The 21,791-nt window shown below is 42.7% G+C and overlaps 1 protein-coding gene across 1 annotated transcript in view; it reads left to right on the forward strand.

The window, feature by feature from the left end:
• SFMBT2 (Scm like with four mbt domains 2) overlaps positions 1 to 21,791 on the forward strand; it is a 107,527-nt gene that overhangs the window by 17,235 nt on the left and 68,501 nt on the right. The window contains exon 4 of the mRNA XM_079304945.1: positions 2,119 to 2,359. Within this exon, the coding sequence (XP_079161071.1) occupies positions 2,119 to 2,359 (241 nt within the window). The remainder of the gene's footprint in view (positions 1 to 2,118; positions 2,360 to 21,791) is intronic.

Raw genomic sequence — 21,791 nt, forward strand, 5'->3', positions numbered from 1 at the left:
TATTCTTGATCCAGCAGCTGCTTGGGGAGAGAGTCTCTTGTTCCAGATTTCTGCTCCAAGTTGAAAGTTTTGTATTTTATGAAGCCCTTAAGGATGTGTTCAGTTGTGTGGAGATGCCCAGCTCATCCTGCTGGGTGCAGTGTCTCACCTCAATCCTGGGAATGTCAGTGTGGGACAAACTGGTGCTGGGAACAGTCCTTGGTGACTGCTTCACAATCTAAAACCTGATCCTCAAAAATCTGGCCAAAACCTGGAAGCTGTCAGAGAAGACTGCATTATCTGTCTGACTCCACTCTTGATGTGATTTCCAGTCACAAGTCTCTTGGCTTCCAGAGTACCATGGTGGTGTTATGGTGAGCACAGGGAGAAAACCAAGAAATGATTCACTCTGCAGGCATCAGGCTCAGGTGCTTTGAGCTGCAGCTGCCAATCTGTGCTGGGAGGAGACCCAGTTTGTGCTGGGACATGGGCCACTCTGTGCCCTGGATTATTTATGAGCATTTCTGTCCTAGCACTCAGTGAAGCAGTGCATGTCACAGCAGTGCATGTCATCAGTGTTTGAACATCTCCAGAGGTCCCTCTCAGGGGTTCTGTGGCTCTGGGCACTGATGCTGCTGGAAGTGCCCACACAAGGAAAGGCACAGGGAGTGCAGGTGGTGAATGGGCTTGGCTGGGCAGCCCTGGGGGCAGGAGCTGGAGTTGGGTGAGTGAGGGGTTGCTGCTGCTGGGCCAGAGGAGTGTTTTCTCAGCAGGCTGGCGTCCCCACATCTGTGACATCCTCAGTTGACCAAGCAGGCCATGTTGTATTTACCTCTGTAACTGCCATTTCAATTGGAAGTCAATCAGAGACAGACTTACCTAGATTTATAATCCCTCTGGATTCAGTGGTTGATAAGAAATCTGTAAGAATTTATCCTTAAACATCTCCTAAGGGGTGACAGGTAACATTTTGGATGGTTTTGTGAGGACAAGGCTGGCACCTGACCAGCGCACTGGCATCCACCTCTTCTTTATCAGCAGCAGCTAGAGGCATCCCCCTGGTCCTTGGAACACAGTTGTGCTGCAGCAGGCCCTGGTGTTCATCAGCAGTGCAGCAGTGTCCCAGAAGAGATGCACTAGCATCTCCAGTGACCTAGGGCAAGCTGCAGGTGACCTGTCACTGCTGAGATAAATGGAACTGACATCTCCATCCAACAGCAGTGACCCAGACTTCTTTCGGTGACAGGTCATACCTTGTTTTCCAGGGTGCTGGGAATGGGAATTGGTTGAGGTTTGAGCTGCTGAGTGTGGGTACAGTGGAAATTCTATCCTTGGACATTTAGCCCTTGATGCTTGTCAAGCCTCTACAGGTGCTTCAGTGTTGTTGTGACTGATTATTGTAGTTGGCCTTCACTCCTGGGGGTGCTGCATACCTGCCTTTCTGTGTCCTGTGATCTGTGTCCTGGTGGAGCTGTGCAGGGGGGAGTGAAACTTCATTGGAGTTGTGCTGACTGGACCCGAGGCATTAGTGACATTTAAGGGTTGAGGATGAGTGCCAGTCCTCTCTTGGATGTAGTACACCTGTGTGGTTGGATACTGCTGGGAACCAGGGACAAAGCAGCCTTGAAGCCTTGGGCTCCTCAGACTGCTCAAGGACAAGGAATTATAACAATGATTAAACACTGCAGGGTGTGTGAAAGACTGTTGTTTTGCAGAAAGCATGTTTTCAATGAGGTGTTGTTTTCTTGGACCAATGATCCTTTTCTGTTCTGTATTACAAGAACTACCCTATATAAGTGTAGTGTTTATTTAAATAAAGCTCTCTTTTGCTCCTCCATTACATGAAGAACTATGTTGAATTATCCTTTGTGCTGCTCCTATAGCCAAAATGCAACACACCTGCAGGTACCACTCCTGCACTTTGGAACCTGTGGGCCTTGCACGATGGGATATGAGGCAGTGAAGTAGGAATGGAGCTGCCAGGCAGGTGGAGAAGGAGGTGCTTGGATTAATTAAGAAGCACAATCAGCTCATGTCCCATCCAGGGCTGCTCTTCAAGGGCAGCATTTCCAGGGGGAGGGGAGGAACTCTCCCTGCAAAGCCCGAACAGTAACACCCATGCCTTTCTCATTTTGCAAGGTTGAAATCAGCCTTCAGAGCAGTTTCCAGCCAGGGATGAAACTAGAAGTGGCCAACAAGAGCAACCCAGACACGTACTGGGTGGCCACAATCATCACCACCTGCGGGCAGCTGCTGCTGCTGCGCTACTGCGGCTACGGCGACGAGCGCAGGGCTGACTTCTGGTGTGATGTGATGACAGCAGACCTGCACCCCGTGGGCTGGTGCACCCAGAACAACAAGGTCCTGATGCCCCCAGATGGTGAGTCCTGCCTGGGTTGTTGGGGTTGTGCTCTGGAGTTGGGCTGTGGGTGGGTCTGGGATGGGCGCTCCAGGTCTGTGGTGCTGATGGGTGATGTTGGGGGGATTGTGTCCTCATGGGGTTCAGTTTGTCAATCTGAAGGGCAAACAGCTGTCAGCAAAGGTGTTTTTGCCCTGGTTGGTAACAGCAAGAAGGCACTTCCATAGGGAAGTGTCTTCACATAATGACTGGGTTGGAAGAGACCTTCAAGGTCATCGAGTCCAGCCCATGCCCTAACACATGAACTAGACCATGGCACCAAATGCCACATCCAGTCTTTTTTTAAACACATCCAGGAATGGTGACTCCACCTCCTCCCTGGGCAGATTATTCCAATACTTTATCACTCTTCCCATAAAAAACTTTTTCATAATATCCAACTTGTATCTGCCCTGGCACAGCTTGAGTTTTCTTACTGCTGAACTGTAATGCTGTGATTTTCACTTTGGGGAGAAAACTGTCCTGTTCTTGTAGAAAGAGGAGTGAAATTCAAGAGCAAGAACAAACTAAAATAAGCAAGATCTGTTTGGGTGTAACCAAAATCAGGATCTGACTTTGCACTCAAAAGTGTTTTGCCCTGAAAGTTTAAAACCTTCCACTGCCAGACTCTGCCAGTTTTTAATTCTAATGGTAGATGCATGTGATTGAAGGTAGCAGAATTTGGTCATTATTAATTAGGGCATGTTCTGATTGGCAGCTTTTAGGTGCACAAGAGGTGAATGGAAGTGTTGTAGACTCCTGAGTGGCCCATGTGGAGGGGTTTGTTGATAATACAATTTGATCCTCAGTGTATAGGAATATAAATGTGTACATATATACATACATATATATATAGGCTGTGTGCATCAGCAGAGCAGCTGTGGTGTATCCTTGCTGCTGCATTGCTCCAAGCAGAGGCATATTGTCAGTGTTGCTCCTAAGTATTCCTGCCATATATCTCATTAATTCTGGATCAAGGGAAGAAGAGATGAGTATTCAGCCTCCAGCTTGCGCATACATTTAAGGGAAGTCTGATTTAAGGGTTCTGCTGCTGAAGTTACTATTTTATTTTCTGCTATGTGTGGCCATTGAAAACAGTGAATGTGCCATTTCTGCCATGTGGGAATTCTCCCAGACTAAGTGTTCCCTGACTTCCCCCTGAAGTGAGTTGTAGACACAGTCTTTGAATCAAAGCTGACATTTCTGCCTTGTAAAAGCCCAAACTGTGAGCTGAAACTTATCTTTTTGTTCTGGTCTGTGTGTTTTGAATAAACACGAGATTGATTGCTTTAAAAAAGAAGTCTTGAAGATAAGTACAGCTGAGAAATCTCTTGGCTTAGTACCAGTAAATCAAGTTGATGTGAGAGGGGTGAGGTGTTTTATTTTATTGGCCTCTTAAACTGCATTTTATTATGTGGATTACAATCAGTGTTACTAGAAAGGTGTACAGTGCTACAGACTAAGTCTCAAATGTGAGGGTCAGGGGGGTAAGAGAGCTTGCTGAATGTCATAATAGAAAATAACAATTCCCTTATAACCTGAGGCCGCTGCTTTTCATGGGTCTGTTGGAATTTGCCCTTTGGGTCATGGCACTCTGTGCCTTGCTTGAGTGACTGCAAGTGTGCAGTGTGTCCTACATCCTTTCTTCTCTGGTGGGTGAGGTAACTGTACACCAGGGTGTTGAATGTGGGCAGCTGCCCTGTTACTTTAGGGGTTTTTTTGTTTGTTTTCCCACTCCCATCTTCAGTGAATAAACTTGGTTGAATATGTCACAGTGTGATTTTCAAAAAGAGTAAATTAAATGAGTGGGTTGTTGTTATTTCAGAAGAGATTTAAGCACTTAAGAGCTTGGCTCATGTTTTGGAATGAGGCATCTAAAATGCCCAAGAGGATCTGAGCCTTCAGGACTTACAGAATAGGACCTATGCATTGGTGAAAGAGAAACTGATATTCTCTATGAACTCTGGAGATTTTTTTTAAACCTCTTCAACTTTGCACTTTATGTTGTCAGACCTTTGGGAGAAACACAAACCAGCTCTAAATTGCATGGACCCAGTTCTGAGGCACCATTTCTGCCCATCTTGATTTCAGTGGTTGGCTGGACCATGCAGACAGCATGGCCAGCTTGTCTGTCATTAGGTTGTGGTTTTAATCAGGAGCTGAAGGCTCTGGTTAAAAAGCAGAGTTGCCAAAATGAACTTGTTTAACAGCCAGAATGGCAGCACTGGGACAGTGCTTTGTTTCTGCTTATGGGTCAGGCTGGACTGATGGGTGCTTATCTCATAAATGTGATGCCAGACAGGAATGGTAGAGTGATGGGACAAAGAAATTCATTAGATGGGAGAGAGATGCTACAAAATGGGCTGGTTCAGTTCAGCAGATCAATAGAACTTGATTTAAAGTCCAGCACACACAGAGCTTTTAAGAGGAGGCTGCCAAATAATTGTAGTTTATGATCCAAATCAGAGGAAGTTGATTAATTTGCAGACTGCTGCACTGTTATTTATGGGGTGACATTAGTTGCATCATGGTGCCTGTGGCCTGTGAGTAAAATGTCAAGTCATGTTGTGTCCTCCTGTGACGTGATGGTGCAGTCACCAGATCAGGAATACCTGAGGTGGCAATAAAATCTCTTGTTTTATGGCAGGATGGTGTCAGTGCACGTGTGCCTGGGAGCTTCGTGCTCCAGCCCCCTCCTCCACAGGAAATCAAAGGAGTAAAATTGTAGTTACTTCAAGCTTTGCCATTAATTATATTTTTCTCATTACAAATCGGTGTGTAATTTGAATTGCAAACTCAACCATCCTGGCAGAATAGATCTGTTTACCATTCAAAGCAAAATGAAAATTATTTAAATTAGTTAATATAGAACTCATTTGAATGAATTGGATGTTTATTCATGAACTAGCTGAGGCAAGTGTGAAGCTGTCCTTATGGTCTGTAGCTTTGGCACTGATCAGCTCTAATGTCACGTCCTGGGACAGAGATTTCTTCTTTATTGCATATTAACTGTGGTGTAAGCAGTGGGTAACTGCTGCCTGATGAGGCTGAGTGTGAAATTTTCATCCTTCCTGACAAGGCCCTTCAGCAATTGCAGTTCATATGAGGAAGGAAAACCTGCTTCAGAGTTCACTGGCAGTGGCAGGGCTGTGGTGGGGTGGCAGGCTTTGTTTCCTGCACTGCAAGGGTGGGATGTAAGGTGGATTTTCCATCAGTTAGTTAAAATTTCCCTGTTATATCAGCCTGCATGGAACCAGGAGTAGCATTTATCCCCTCCTATATCTTACCCAAACACTCTTCCTTTCTTAGTGCAGTCATTTGTCACTATCCTTCATCCCTTGGGCTGTTTTACCCATTGAGCACTAAAAATTTAAGCCTAGCTTAACTTTCCTGACTGGTGGAAGGAAACAAGGTGTCCTTTAGCCTGTTCATTTCCAAGTGCTGTTCTCTGCTGGTGACAGTTGAGTCCATGGACACATCCTCCATCGGGCATGGAGAACCTGACAAGTGTAGCAGCTAAATTATGCATTGTGAAAGAGCAGGGACATCCTGTGATTGTCACTCAGGGTTTTTTTGTACAGATTGCAGATTTACAGCTGAGCTGACAGAGCCCAGTCTCTCCTGGCACTGTTGTAACGCATGCTGGAATGAGCTATAGACACTGGATGAGGGGATTGTTGTGTGTGCTGGTAATTGCAGCAGTGGCTCTGCTTTAGTGGTATTGACAGATGGAAATCCAAACAGGGCATTTCTGTGTGCAGGTCTGTGAGCTGCAGGTTTGGAGATGGAAGGAAACAGCAGGGAGAGAACTGGGTCTATATTTTGATTTTGTGGATGGGAAAACTTCTGAACACTGGGCTTAGTGACCAAGAAGATCAATCACACTGTGATTCTGTGCAGGGAAGCAGCTTTTACTTCCCTGCATCAATACAAGGAGGATTAAAGTTCAGAAGTCTAATCCTGGGTTGAAATAACCTTGTCTTTCATGGTGCTGAGCTTGATAAAGTTTCATCATCACATATACCATTAAGTGGGGTAGACTTAAAGCACTGTGCCTGCCCAGACTTTCTATGAAGGCAAACACCATCATTTGGTCACTATTGAGACTGGTTCTCATGTGGCTCTCAGGTGAGATTAACTTCTGTCTCAGATCTAGGCCAAAGGAGGGAAATTTCACTGTGATTCCAAGTGCTGGGTCAGATTCTGGACAGGATATTGTTGAAAAGGAAGATAAAACTTGTGCCACAGTATGTTGAGTTGCCTTCAAATGACAACTTACTGCTGTTTTGTTTGTTTGGTTTTAATACATTACCATGTGAATCTATCACAGAGCAAAATCCTGCTCTTTGAGGTCACTGGTGTAAAGGAGGACCATGGTTTAATCTGGTTAACCTTGTCCAAATTTTCAGTATGATGATTCTGAATGGATTCTGAATGGCCAGAAGATGGTCTGCTGTGTTGCAGGAGTGGATTTGGTGATCCAATGATGTGACCCATACCCTTGGCTTTCAGCATCATTTTTGGAACTCTCTTGCTGAATGCAAAGCTTCTCCATGGGCTCTTAAATGAGGGACACAGAGATCAGAGATAATGTTTCTGACAATGGATAAGGGTGTTTGAAGATTCCCTTTCAGAAAATGCAGTCATGGAAATTGTTGTTTTATTTTTTCTTTTTTTTTTTTTTTTGAAGGCATCTTCCCCTTGGTAATCTCATCCCAGAGGAAGTAAAAATTAAACTTTCCCTGCAGGTCTGTGATTACAGCACAGGTAGAGGGAGCAGATGGGCAGGGTGGATTTCTCCATTTGCTTTTTTACTGGTGTGGAGAGCAGATCTGGCCCCAGTTTAGCTCTTTCACCTGAAATATTACTTCCTAAGAGCTTGAGGCTGGAGAAAATAAGTAGGCATTCACTGAGCTTATGCTGTTTTACATCAGCTAAGAACTGGGCCCTCGAGCCAAGTAAAATGAAACTCGGAAATCTTCTTTGGCAGGTTGCACTGTCAAAGCCTGTGGATGTTTCTAAAGCAGTACACAGGGCTGTTTTTTAAAATCTCTGCCCAATCTTTATCCTGTTATTCCATCAAAATTGAGTTTAGACTAACCTAATGTAAATAGATGGCAGGATTCCTTTATTTTAAATGCTGCAAATGACTCTTAGTGCAGTGTTTTATGTGTGCTTTTCAAGTCGACTTTAGCAGGCTATTAATTATGCAGGGATGACGTTAGCATAAATAACTAGTCAGCAAATAAATGTCAATTAAATATTCTATTAGCATAGTAGGCAGCTTTATGCATTGGCATAGAACATTTAGCAGATTATACTTAACGAGCATATAAAAAAATAGCTTTTTTTTTTTTTTTTCTTAGCTCTCCTGATGACAGCAAAGAGGGGGAGAGGAGGTAAAAATGCTGGCTTTGACTGAAATTTGCTGTAGTAGGAGTCAAGTCAGTTGACTCTGGAGTATCTTGGGAGTTTCCAGGAGCTGGAATTCACTGGACCATGCCATGGTTTGGCATTTCCCCCAACCCCTCATAGCCTTGCAGAATTGCTCCTGAGAAAAACATATTTTCATTACAGCAGCCTCAGTAGCTTTTCCTTCCCTTCCTTGGCATGATTCAGATCTCTCAGCTGGGATGTGAAAATTGAAGAGTCTGCCCGTGGCATCAGGATAATGTTGTCTTGAGAGGGGAAATGGTCTTTTCACTCTTGTGTGAAACTGCAAATCTTCTGCATGTGCTACTGGCTTTAGTTACTTTCAAAAGACTTAGTATTGCCAAGTGAGGCCCTTTTGGGGTAAACTGAGCACAACAGGCCCCCACGTGTCTTTTGGGAATGTAATTAATTGTTGGGCTACTGTGTAAATGTTGCTCAGCCTGGCCAGTGGGTTAAGCTTTGCAAGAAATTTGAGTTGTAGAGTTTATCAAATGCAGAGGGTTTTGATCATCTCCAGGTCTGCTGGGCTTGAGGTCAACATTTCCTGGTTTGATTTTCCTTTTAATATAATTTTTCAGGTCCAGAGGCATAACTGGCAGGGATGAGATGCTGGCAGGTTTATTATGTGGAGTAGGGGGTAAATAATTTATCCTGATATTTCAGTTGTGAAACTCAGACACAAAGACACTTTCTGAGTGGGAAATGTGAGTTGTGCACTGCTGTGGTTCTGGCTGTGACCACTGTGAGTGATGGAGAAAATTGAGGGGCAAAGCCAATGTTTGGTTAAACACAGTCTTGTTGTTTGAAGTTTTTTGGGAGTGCAGTAGAAGTGATCTTCAGGAATGTGCACAAGGCTCCCAGCCTTGGTCTGCAGGGTCCCTGTGGCTTTGGGGCACTCTCAGCTCTCTGCTAAGGGAAAGTTTTCCCTGAGGCCAAGTCTCCTCAGCTAGGGTCACTCTTTGTGCTTCTTTTGAGTATCTGGTGGAATTGACTGAGAAAAGTTCTTGCATCCCCTTCATGAAACCATAAATTCAAAGCTTCTGCTTTGTACTCACCAGTATTTTCCTTTGGGGAAAAAAATCAGAGTTTTTCCACTCAAAAACATCAGGGTGGCTGTTTTTTTGGGTTTAAACACCCTAAAAACCATCTTGAGTTGCAGCAGACTCAGCACCCCAGAACTGTAGGGACCCTCCTTGCCCTTTGGCCTGGGTTAGACTGTCTCAGGAGATTTTTGGCCCCTCCTGGTGCATTCATGTTGGGATTCTTCTCCTCAAGATGCTCTTGTGCTGGGGAACCCTGCCCTTGCTGAGGATCAGGCATTTGAAAACTGGAACCGTGCAAGATTGTTCAGTTTTCCTATGAAAAACAGAAAGCCCAGAACTTGCACATGAAGTAGGCTCTGTTTATTAAAAGCAAGAAAAGAAACACACTTGTATCAAAACCTAATTTTCCAGTGAGAAGCCGTTTCAGCAGAAACATGCCCAGCAAGCTTAGTTTCCAGGGACAACAACATCTGCTTGTACTGTATTTATATTTATTTATGCTCACAAACAAATGGAGGAAGGGAAAGAAGAGCAAGTGTGACCAGAGAGCCTGTAGTCCATCAAGCAGGGATGTGTGCAGTGACTGTGGGTACCAAAACTGCTCAGGATCCTGCAGTGCACCTCAAGTGCTGTTCAGCATCTGTGTTTGGGTGTTTTTTTAATCATAGAACCCAGGAATGGTTTGGGTTGGAAGGGATTTTGCCATCTCATTCTACCCCCTGCCATGGGCAGGGACACCTTCCACAGAGCAGAGTTGCACTAAGGATAATTTGGAAAAATCAGATTTGGCCAAATACCACTTGTACTACATATCAGTGCAAGTCCTTAGAGGATTGACAGTTTCACTGATGCAGTTGTCCCCTAATGCAAATCCTGGATTTTTGCAGATTTTTGGGTAGAAAATACTTTTCATCTGTAACTATAGCCTGTCCTCATTGCTGTACTGGACTGAGCCATGTAGTCAGCAAACCTTGTAAAAAAACATTGCTTAGTTTTACAGCTAACACTGAGGATAATGCAACACTGTTTACTCTAGTGTGTTATTAACCCAGCTCAGAGCATGGGTTTAATCTGGAGGTTGGCTGGCAGCCAGGGAAAGGTTCAAGAAGTGGCTCTCCAGTGGATGAGGTTTGAAATCCAGTGTCTCAGGCATGGCCCTGCTGAAATGAACCCACTCTCTGCCTGCTTTTCCCTTGCTTGGCTGGACTCTCAGTTCTGCCCTCCATCCTAAAGGAGTGATGCTGCCATTCCTGTGGTTTGCAGCATCCTAAGGGTCCCTTTTGGGTGGTGCAGGGAAGGTTGAACAATGAACCCTGTTGTGATTAAAGAAGCAGCACCTTGTGCACGAGCAACAGTGGAGCTGAGGATCAGGGATATTGCAGTGAAAACTGAAAGCCTAATCCTTTTACAAACAGTCTGGAAGGGGGAGGAAGAAAAGCAGTGATTTTTGGGGAATTTGACAAGTTATAAATATATCCTGAGTGAAACCAATAGTGTGGAGCTTTATGAAAGATTTAATGAATGAATATTTCATGCCCACATGGTGCTTCTTCTGTAAAGTGTGCTGTTGGTAAAAAGCAATAAACAAAGAACCTCCTTCAGGGTTTGTTTGGGCTTTTAAATTAAACTAATTTAATCAACTTTTTCAGTCAAGCTTGATATTAGTTCTATTTTGTACACAGCACTGTACTCGGTTCTGTTTGTTTTCTCCTGATACCTGTTCCTCTGTTTGGAAGATGCTTGAATATCAGAGAATGATTCATTTCATCCTGCCCTGGTGCATCTGGGTTTTCAAGGCAGAGAGCACAGTCCTGACTTTTTCCTAAAACCTGAGGATCCATCCATCCTCTGCCATCACAGCTGGGGATGTTACAGGACTCCAGCTGAGGTCATTACCCAGCAGGAAAATCACTTGAGCATGCTGGTCATTTCTGATCATGAGGAAATAGGATTTTTTGGAGGGTTTGGAAGCCTTCAGCACTCAGTTTGCTGCTGCTTCAAGGACTAGAACTAACCCAAAGAGCTCTGGAGTCTGGCCCCAAATGGCCAGTGAGGCTTGGACACTTCTGCACTGGATATTAGAGATGGATGCAGGGAGAATTTCTTCAATTCTCTTCAATTCTCTTCAAGCTCAGGCTCCTGGCAAGGCTGGGGCTGGAGTGTGCTGGTGAAGAAGTTTTTTTTATGGTTGGCAGTCATGACAAATGGCCAGGAGGAAATCAGGGTATGTGTTAGCTCTGTGTTCCATGTCTTTTGCAATAATTTCTAAAAAATCCTCGGGGATGTGATTTCTTCTTGGGAACAGCAGGGCTGAAGCCAGTTGATGTTTTCACAGCTGGACCAGCAAGTGAAAAGCAAATGAGGCACAGTAGGGAGATAAAGGAAGGGTGATTGGAGGGGTAGATTAAATTTGGGAAGGCATCAGCATGAGATGGGGATCCTCTCAACACCACACCTTGCATAGAGTGGTGGGATTGCTGTTGCATGGAATGAGGCATTTCTTAGCTGCTTTTGCCATGAGAAGGAGCAAAAGTGCTTTTTTCTTTTTTTTTTCCTTCCTTTTTTTCCCCTTTTTTACCCTGTGGAACCAGTTGATTTGTAGTGGGCAAACTTTGGGAACTGAAATTTATCTCCCTTGGCTGGATGGAGTATGGCCCCATGAGGTTTCTGAGCAGGGCTTTTCATTTGAAGAGAGGTTGTATTAGAAACAGAGAGAGTTTTGCTTGTCCAAACCCACACAGATGTGAGTTCCCTTTTTTTGGTAGTGGTGTTAGGCAGTGTGTGAGATTCTGTCTCTGTAGATCAAGGCTGAAGCCCATTGCACAGGAAAAACATTAAACTTCAGCAAATACTGATGCAGCAAAACTGCTTGCAAGTGATGCTGAGCTGCAGCAGCTGATTTATCCAGCCCAAAATGTTGGCAGAACCAATTTCTGTGGCAGCTCCTGACCTCCTGCAAGGAAATCTCATTTCAGTGGGACTCAGGCTGTGTTCAGGATGCTTGGAGCACTTGAGGTGAGCAGCTGAGAGCCTGTGGCTTTGCCTTCTGTTGCTGATGATTCTGGTCACAGTCTGCAGGGTAACTCTGCAGCCTCCACCATGACCAAACCATTGGTTCTGAGCCTGATATTTAGTGCAGGGTGTGCTGGAGGAACAGAGGTAGGGCAGGAAAGGAGTAATTGAAGCATGAGACTGTAAATGAGAAGCTGCATTTCCAAGGAAAAGCTGCAGGAAAAGGCTCTGAGGAGACACCAGACTTTCTGAGAGTAGAGATTTCCTGAGATTTCCTCCTTCTTTAGCAGTGAGTGGAACAGGGTGGATTTTTGGATGGTACCTTTGAGATCATTTCAGAAAAAAATCTCCCTTTGACAATTCTTGCTAAAAACTTCTTCCATCCACTGGATGAAACAGCAAAATCCTCCTCCCAATACATTAAAGTGCCAAGATGGAATTTATTTCATAATCTGCCTCTCTGAGGCTCCTTAAAAAAAAAATAAAGTTAGTTTAAGAGCTACTAACCCTGTTGCTGTGAGTTTGACCAGTGTTTGACATCATCCAACTCTTTGGTTCAGACCATGTGAATATGAAAGAAAATGCAGAAAAGTTGAGAATCTATTCAGTATCAAACAGAAGAATTTCAGCCCCATTTTTAGGCTTGGTGTGTTGTCATTATTCAAGCAGACAACACTGACAAGTGCACCTTACTCATGACTCTGGAGATCTCCACACCTTGGATATCCAGCAGTGAATATCCACAGTTGTTCTTCCACACTCACACCATGTCCTGGGACTTCTGCTCTGAAGCTGTGGAGCTAAAAAACCCAGAAACCACATCAGAATGGGAGGATTGACCCTGAAAGCATAACAGTGGGCACAGACCACTCATTTTTGTAATTGTCAATTTAATTAATGTCTGGCTGAATGCATTTTTAATAAAATACTCTTTAAAAATTACTGGTTTGAGAGATTTTTAAATTGTCATTCTTGATAATTGCATTTAATTTCCCTTCCCCAGTCTCCTGTAATTTTCCCCAGAGGAGTTCTGGAATGGAAATGCCACCTCAGCTGTAAGACTAGACTTAGGTAGTTAATAATATAATAGGTAAAGCATGGTCAAACTTAATTGATCTCTGTTGGAGACATTCTGTGGAGACTTAAAAAACCCCTATGTCTTTGATGTTCTAAGTTAGATCCAGTTTGGGGTGTTTATATCAGAGAAGGAGGTGATTTTTTGGTGCATTGGATAGGAACTGGGAAAGCTGAGTAGCACAAGGGGTTTGGTCCAGAGCATTCCAAAGTTGAAATACACTTTGAAGTTGAAGTTTGAAGACTAAATTATGCCTTTTAGTCCTGAGCTGAGGATTTTCTGAGCTCTTTCAGGCCAAGGACAAGCCAACATGTCCAGTGCCTTGTCTTCAGCAGAGCTTTCCTTCAGGTGCACCTCGGATTTGTGAGGAACAGGCGCAGAGAGAATTTGGGAAGCTGCTAGTGGCAGATGCAGGCACCAGCATGATCCTGAGCCAGCTGTGATTTGCACTTGATTTTTCCTTCATTATGCATGATAATGTGGGCTCCCAGTCACTGTGGAAGGGGCTGGATTCCTGAAGCAGACCATATGCTCCTGGAGCGTGGAGGTGGCTGATAACACAGTGCAGAGGTTTAAGGGATGCTCCTATAAAGCCTTTTTTTGTTGACAGCTAAAAATCAATTCTTCTATCCCACATACCAAATTCTGGGTCAGTTCTGACCCTTCTGCATGACACTGGAAAACTTCTGCTCTGAATTCCCACATTATTTGTTTCTGTGTCTCTGTGTGCGATGCTCTCGCTTCCATTTGATTTTGGTCACAGAAGGAATAAAACCCAGACCCACAAATGAGCTTGAGGACATGCTGAAACCCATCCTGATTGATGGTTTATTTTGTGTTGTGAGGCAGAGCATCCACCTCCTGCATTTGTAGCTAAAAAAAGCTTCTTTTCCCCACGCTGTCACTTGGGAATGAAGGAACGAGGTGAAAGTCAGCGATTTTAGGTGTAAAAATGTAGCTACTTACTCAAGTGCTGGAGTTGATGTAGGAGATTAATTATATCCAGGGAAAACCTTTCAGGAAATCATCCTGCTGTGTGTTGTACCAGTTTTACCGAAGAGGCTGTGCCATGATGAGTGCAGAATCCAGAGAAGAGGAAATCCTGCAATTCTCCTGTGCCAAGCAGCTCTGGGAATGTCACTGGGGAGTCTCTGCCCATGGGAAGCATCTACACCCTGAATGTTTTGCCTGCTGGAATTAGCTCTTCCATAGATTGCTGCTTTCCTTTGAGCAGTTCTGCTCTTGCCCTTGACCTTTTCAGCCTGGATATCAGCAGATGGATCTGTTGGGAAGCCTTCTTCATGTAGAACATCTAAATTTATTTAGAAAGAGAAAAAAAAAAACAACTTGAAGCATTGTATGATGAAGGTGAGATTAAGGGCTCACAAACCAGTTGAATGAACCATGGCTCTGCACTAATATTTGATTTAGCAGTGAAGACATTTGGGTTCACTGGAGCATCATCGTGCCCAGTCAGAATATCCCAGCTTGATGGAGAAGCTAAAGTTTTATAATTCAAAGGAAATTTAGAGCATTATGGAAAAGCTTCTCCCATTTCAGGTCCTGCACCACATTGTTATTCTCATTTCAGACGTTGCCTTGCATAATGTTTCACGTTGATCTGTGATTGAGATTTAAACTCTTCAAAGTTTCAGGGGATGTTTTTGATGCTGGGATTTATAGTTCAAGTCCCTTTTCTGTTTCCAAGTGCAGAAAACACGTTTAGCAAGCACAAAATGAGCCTTGATGGAGTATTTCTCTGATGGTGCTGTGGTGATGGTTATGAATTTACATTTTGTGCATAGGATGTTGAGCACCTCATGGGGCCTGGCTGTGCTTTGACTGTGCCATTAATTTGGGGAAGGATGCATGATGAATGTTCATCAGCCCTCCAGGTTCTGATTTGTGGTGCTCACATCACACAGCTGAGGGGCTCCAGAGTGATTAAACGGGATTCAGTCATTAGGAGCTGGCAGTACAAATGTGATTAATTACAGAACGCACTGTAAATTGTGAAATGAGTTTGATGGGTGGTTTTGGTTTTTTTCTTTTTGGAAAACATATGTTTCTGCTTCATGGTGTGTCAGAAGTGGAGTTGTGGTGAATGAAGCTTGTTTGCTATTTCCATGATAATTTGGGAGTGTGCTGGGTCATGGGAATGGTTGGATTTCCATTGTTGTCCCAAGCTCTGGGTGTGAGCAGTGAGATTTAGGGGCAGTCACAGGCTAATCCTTAAATTAGACCTTACAAGTCCAACTTTGCTGTTTATACCTCACTAACTCAAGCCCCAGCTTCTCCCCAAGTCCTGACAGAATTTTCCATCAAAGAATCCCTTTGATCCTGGGATGCATCTTTGTGTTGGGGGTGTCAGGCTAAAGCTAATAATGGTTTGCTTCTTACTTAGAAATTGCTGCTGGTGAAAAAAAATTAGAAATAATTTAGAAAACACTGCCCAGAGAATTTGTGTCTGCCCCATTCCTGGAAGTGTTCAGGACCAGCCTGGATGGGACTTTGAGCCACCTTGTCTATGGAAGGTGTCCCTGCCTATGGTAGGGGGTTAGAACAAGAGGATTTTAAGGTCCCTTCCAATCCAAACCATTCTGTGATTGTAAAAAAACTCCCTCAATTTTAAGCATTGACCAAAACTTCAGTCCTTTTTTTGTTATTTTTTATATTGTTGTTTCTTCTGTCATGTATTAAACAATATAATGCATACAGTAAACTGCAAGCATCATCCCCCCTCATTCTCCTCTTGCTGTAGAATACAGAAAATAAAAAAAAAAAACCCTCAAAATCCCAACCCCAAATCAGAATGGATTTCTTGGACATCACATCCCTCTATTTGTCTTCTATGTTTTGATGCTTTTATTTGTAGTGGATATTTGCTGTAGACTCTTGGCACTACCAGGGAAAAAAACCATAATTGTGCAGTGAACTGGCTTATGCTTTATATAAGAACATAGTGCTGCTGTAAATTTGTTGGGTTTTACAGAGCTGTCTCCAAAGAATATCCTTCAGAAAGCAACCACAGGGTTTGGGGGTGAGAAAAGACACTTAGTATGGGGAATAATTGGATGGAGTTTGGAAATCTGACCTCAGAGCCCTGGGCAGAATATTTATACTGCAGTGACATTCCCAGATGGAATGGCCCATAAATTTTAGGTGGTGCTATGCCACAAAATCTATTTAGGGCTGGTCTGTGAGATCCCACAGACACAGGGTGTGGATCTGCCTCTTGTGTCCATTGCCAAGGAAAGCCAAGGGGAGGGTGTTTGGTGTTCAGGAAACCTCCAGATTATTTTTTTCTTTCACTGTGACACCTGGGGCAATGCAATTTTATGTGAAAGACCCTAATTCATACCTGCTGTTGGCATGGGCCAGTGTGTGCCCAGGGATGCTGATTCAGGTCTGGCTTGCAATAGTTCTGGCTGTGGTTAGGAATTCTGACTTGGATGGGATTTATCTAGGAATTCAGCATTTTGCTTTGTAGACATAGTTTTTTTTCCTCTTTCTGCATTTCTGATGGGGAGCTAAAAAGCACAAACATCCTCCCCCATGGCTTTCAGCACTTTTAAATTGGGATTTTACAATTTTTGTTACATTTGTCTGTGCATTTCTGTCTACCTGCAGCAGCAAATCTCTGCCTTCAAAAATGACTAAATACTTTTTTTGGTTTTCACCCAGAGGGGTTACAATTTGGAAAGAAATATTGGTGCAAATACCTGCTAAGTGCAAGTAATCTGGTTTATGTGCTTGTGTCTCTTACAGGTGAATTCATAACTTCTCAACCAGTCACACTGAGCTCTGTGATCTGGTTTTGCTTCTGAGCACTTTGGTTAAAATGCTGATTTTCCTTGGATAACAGCACTCTTGCAATTTTATTGTTATTTTTTTTTTTTATCTCTGTGAGATAAAAACTGATGAATAAATTACAGTCACAATACTGTGTTCCCTCCTCTTTCCCCTGAAAGCTCCAAAATGCTGATTTGACAAGGCTTCATTAAGACTCCTGGGTCTGGAGATTGGGAGCTGGAGCTCTCAGTGCTCATGATCCATCTCTTCTGAGCCCTGGGCACGGTGCTTAATGCACACAGACAGAAAAAATAATCAGGGAGGCTTGGGGTTAAGTGCCACAGGCTGCAGAGTTTGGATGCTCATTTTCACAGTGAGCCATCACCCTAATGGACATTGATACTAATGATGGGAGAACCCCCATGGTTATGTGGTGTGTGCAGAGCTTTCAAAATCCAGGCACTGCCTCTCTCTCAGAAATGCCTTTCAGGAACTCTGAGTGCACATCCAGGATTGTTTAAGTCAGACAGTTCTGATTTGTTTCTAAGACTGTTGTTGACAAGAGTGGAATTATTCACCTTGTACCTAAAATTGAGTGGGGCACAGAGCAGCGTTGTTGCTGTGTTTAAAGAGTGGGCAGTTTCTGTTCAGGTAAGAAATTTTGGAGGAGCACAAGCCAATCACTCTGGGTGAAACACTCTGACTTTGTAGTTATGCCTCAGGTTTTTTTTCCTCATTTATCACAGAGGTAACAGACTAAAATCAGCCCAATTTTGCCATGTCAGATTCTGTAACAAAATCAGGATAATCAGCCTTCATTCATGCCTGCAAATACAAGAGAACAGATAATTGTCACTGTCCTAGGGTGACTTTATGCTGCTTGTGTCCCCAATCTTCTTGTGTTCTGCTTATGCTGGATATTGAGCCCTGTGCTTTCAAAACTAGATATTCAGAACAAGAGGTTCCATTGTTTAATATTACTCATCTTTTATGAGAATACTTTGCTTGTTAAATAAACAATTTTTTTTCCATTTTTCTTCAGGGTGGTTTATCTGGTTGGGGGAAGGGCTGCTTGAATTTGCTTTCTAGAAAAGACCACTACAGAAGTTTCCTCCCAAAATTTGCCCTGAAGCAGGACACTCACTTAAAAAATGGTTGTGTCCAGCAGATATTTTTTGCATTCCCTTCCCAATTTTTGGTGGTGTTAATGAGGGTGGGTTTTAGCAGCTAGTCTAGGAGACAGCACTGCAGAATTGCATTCCAGGTGAAAGCAGTGTAAAAACACCTTAAAAATAAATAATTGTAGAATTGCTTGGGTTGGAAAAGACCTCTAAGATCATTGAGCCCAACCATGTACTTAGGCTGTAAATATGTGGTAAATGCTCTAACCAGTTGAATGTTTCATCCTTAAATTCCAACCTGTTGAGGCTGGATGGCCAGAGGTGACTTTTCGTGCTGAGGAACCAGGTGAATGAATTGGTTGCATCCTGGCAAGGTGAAGGGTGGGAGGATGTAAATGTGGTGTCTGCACCACTTAATTAGTGCTTGTCTTCCTTTTCTTCTGTCTTCACTCAGAGTCAGGATTAAAAACACTAAGGAGTTAGATTTTCTCGTGTTTGGACTTGGTTGTTTATTAAATCTTATCTAAAGTAGAGAGAGCTCTGCAACACTTCTGTCTACCAGGTAAAAGCAAGCAAAATGGAGCTGAATCCAGCTGCTGCAAGATCTTTTAAAGCTAAACAGTCCAGTAAAGAACTTACATCCATCTTACTTATACTTTTGATCCAATAACTTTGACTGAAGGGAGGTAATTAATCAGAGTAGTTATGAGTAGATAATTTTCTTCTGGATGGGTACTGAGGCTGTTGTGCTCAGGCTGATCTGGGTTTGTGCCACTCTGTGCTCTTGGGATCTATGAGGCAAATTTCTGATCTTGGGCAGTTTGACTTGGAAGAAGAAAGCCACAGCAGTGGGGTCACAGAGTGTGTCTGCATCCATAATGTTGTTTTTGGGGTGAAGACAGCTGATCCTACTGCATGGGAGAGCCTCAGTAGTTGGTGGTGACCCTTCTGCCAGGACAAAATGTCTTGTTCAGCTTTCTGAGGTCCGGGGAGTTAATGGAGGTGATTTTTACAAGATTTTGCATCATTGAAAAAAGAAAATAATCAGTATAATAGCATCCACTCACCCTGTTAGTTTTCTCCCACAGCATCATCCACCATAGTTCTGCAGCTGGGTTGGAATTTGTAGCCAGTGCAAGCTTCAAGAAATGAAAAAGCAACTCCCAAACCACCCACTGATTTTTTTATTGTTAAAAAGATAGAAGTTAATTAAGGACTAGAGAACTCCAAGGGGAATGGTGTGCATTCTGTGAAGGGCTCAAAGGATGTTGGGAAGCAAAGTGTCCTGTGGACAGTGAGGCAGCTTTTTGCTCATCAACTTGCTTGTTTTGACCCAGAGGATATAAGCAGATCATTTCTGGAAACCCTGATTAGCAGCAGGAAGGATAAAAGTCCCATTATACTGAAATTCAGTGTAGGTGAATAGAAAAAACTGTAAGGGAGTTGTTCAGGTGGGAACCTAAATGATGTGTTCTTGTCTTTATCTGGCTTTTTTTCCTTCTCTACTTTTTTCTAATCAAGGAGTGCTTTTTCATGCAGAGTTGGGTGTGCAAGGATTAAATTCTGTGTGTTGGCCCTTTCTTGGGTCGAGACCATAGAAACTGCAGCAATCTTCTCTTAGAAATGAAATCAGGGTGGTTTGGATCACCTGAGAAAACAGAGGACATAAAACATCCTGAAGAAAATTTAAAAAACATGCAGAATATTGTTATTAAATTAAGCAGCTCACATGGGCTAAACATTAATTTGAAGTTTGCAATTAGTTTTATTTTTAAAAAAGTGAGATAATTAAGAGCAAGCAGATAAGACAGCTTAAAGGATCTTCTATTCAGAGAATACAAGAACATTCTCCTACAGACATCACACTTCCTTCCAGCATCTGTTCATTAGCCTGTTGTAAATTCACATGAATGGGACCACAGAGCACTGCTGGTCTTGGGAGCACCTGTATTTGATGGACAGTTGCTTGTGGTTTCTTCTTTCCATGAAAATCCTCTCTCTGTAATATTTTCCTTGGACACTGTGTTTAATAGACAGGTGTGTAGCAGGCAATGCCTGAGCTCTGAAGTTGGGGTCTCATGATATTTGTGGTTTACTGCTCACAAGGAAATCAGATTAACAGCTTTTGATGCATTTTCTTTCCTTTCTGGACTGAATTTGCATTATTTTTGTGATCCAGTTCAAACCACAGAACTCTGCTGTTGTGAGAACAGACAACTGTTTGAAGTTTTAAGTAAGAAATTTGTTTGAAGATGTCTTTAGCCCCATTTGGCTGTTTTTCAGGGAGCCCACAAAAGAATTCAAAGCAAACAGTCATTTTTATTAAAAAAATGCCATTAAAGCACTAAGTAAATTTTTTTAAATGTTGGTTTTACTTAATTTATTTTGGAAATTCTTCGTAGGGGATCTTTGTAGGGTAAGCATGGAGTGTGTTCCCAGCCCTGAAGGTCTTGGGAAGGGTTCAGAAAGAGCCTGAGCCTTTTGCTTAGGGACAGCACTCAGCCCCCATCCTGTTTTCACATCCAGTCTGGTTCACAGGGATGTAAATAGTTCAGCAAGATGAATGAAAATGTGGGGATTCAACCGTTTCCTGTCAAAATGCTGTTTTATCAAAATGGAAATATTTTGTGAGAACATGTCAGCTTTGACAAATTGTTTTGATGGGTGAAGTCTAAACAAATTGTTTTAGCATTCTATGTTATTTTGATATAAAGACATCTCATTTCGACTCCCATCATTTAGACCTTTATAACATAGTTACAACATTTATATGTTAATATTTTTGTAACTTATAAATATTGCACCGGGTGTGTGACAACTTTCAAATTAAAAGAAAATGTCAATATTGTAAGCTTTCTATAGTTTTGCAATATGCTGTTTAGCTTTTCAAAAACAGCATATCTTGTCACAGAGTCACAGAATGGTTTGGGTTGGAAGGGGCCTTAAAAATCATCTTTTTTTCACCTCCCTACCATGAGCAGGGACACTTTTTATTAGACCAGGATGTTCCAAGCCCTGTCCAGCTTTAGTTTTCCTGGCAGATTTCCACTTTAATGTCACCCATCCCTGCTGGATGGAGTGGCTGGAATTCCTTGTGTTGCCCTTCAGGTGCTCTCCTGCTGATCTGTGATCCTTTTCTCCAGCTCTGGGCATTTATTTCTGGCACCAGCAGCTTTACTTTAATGTATTTTAAATGTCTGTCTGATTTTTGTATCTAATATATATATGTATATCTAGTTTGTTTATCTGTATTAAATTTTGAACATCCTGAATTATTTGTTTAGAAAATTAATCAGACTGGTCTTTTAGTGTATTTCCTGGTATCTGTAGTTTATTTATTTATAACCTGATATTTTAGTTTATTTCACAATGGAGAGAGAAAAATTGCCTGGGTCTTGCCCAGCTATAATTCCCCTTGTTAACTATTCTTGTTCATCCCAGTCCTAGGAAAGAGTTAAATTTTTAATGATAAAAATAGTTTCCACACTGAGTGTTGTCTCTTAGCAGATTAATCTGAAAGATCTTAAACCATTTTGTAAAACTGTTTTAAGATGCTGTTCTTCATATATGAGAAAATTAAAACTGCTGTTTAGAGGTTGATGGGTTCCAGTGGGGATTCTCCAGAAGAAGTGTTGACAGGTTGCTGGTGATCCTGGGTTATATTTAAAAAAAGAAACTCACCATAAAGAGTGTTTTGTTGTTTTTTTGGTTGGGTTTTCTTTTAGGTATGGGCAAAAATGAGCATTATTTGATGTTTTTGCTTGTTGGGCACATCTATCCATGGGGCATGATGAGGTTTTTCCAAGGAGGAGCTTATTTTTAGGTGATATATACCTGTAAGTTATTTGTGCTACCATTCCTTTATTTTACCAAATGTAGCAGTTCAGATCCCTGAGTCTTAATCAAGTGTGGGTGTCTTGGGGGGAAAGAAACAGTAA

This window comes from Erithacus rubecula (genome assembly GCF_903797595.1).
Source record: "Erithacus rubecula genome assembly, chromosome: 4".
NCBI lineage: Eukaryota > Metazoa > Chordata > Aves > Passeriformes > Muscicapidae > Erithacus > Erithacus rubecula.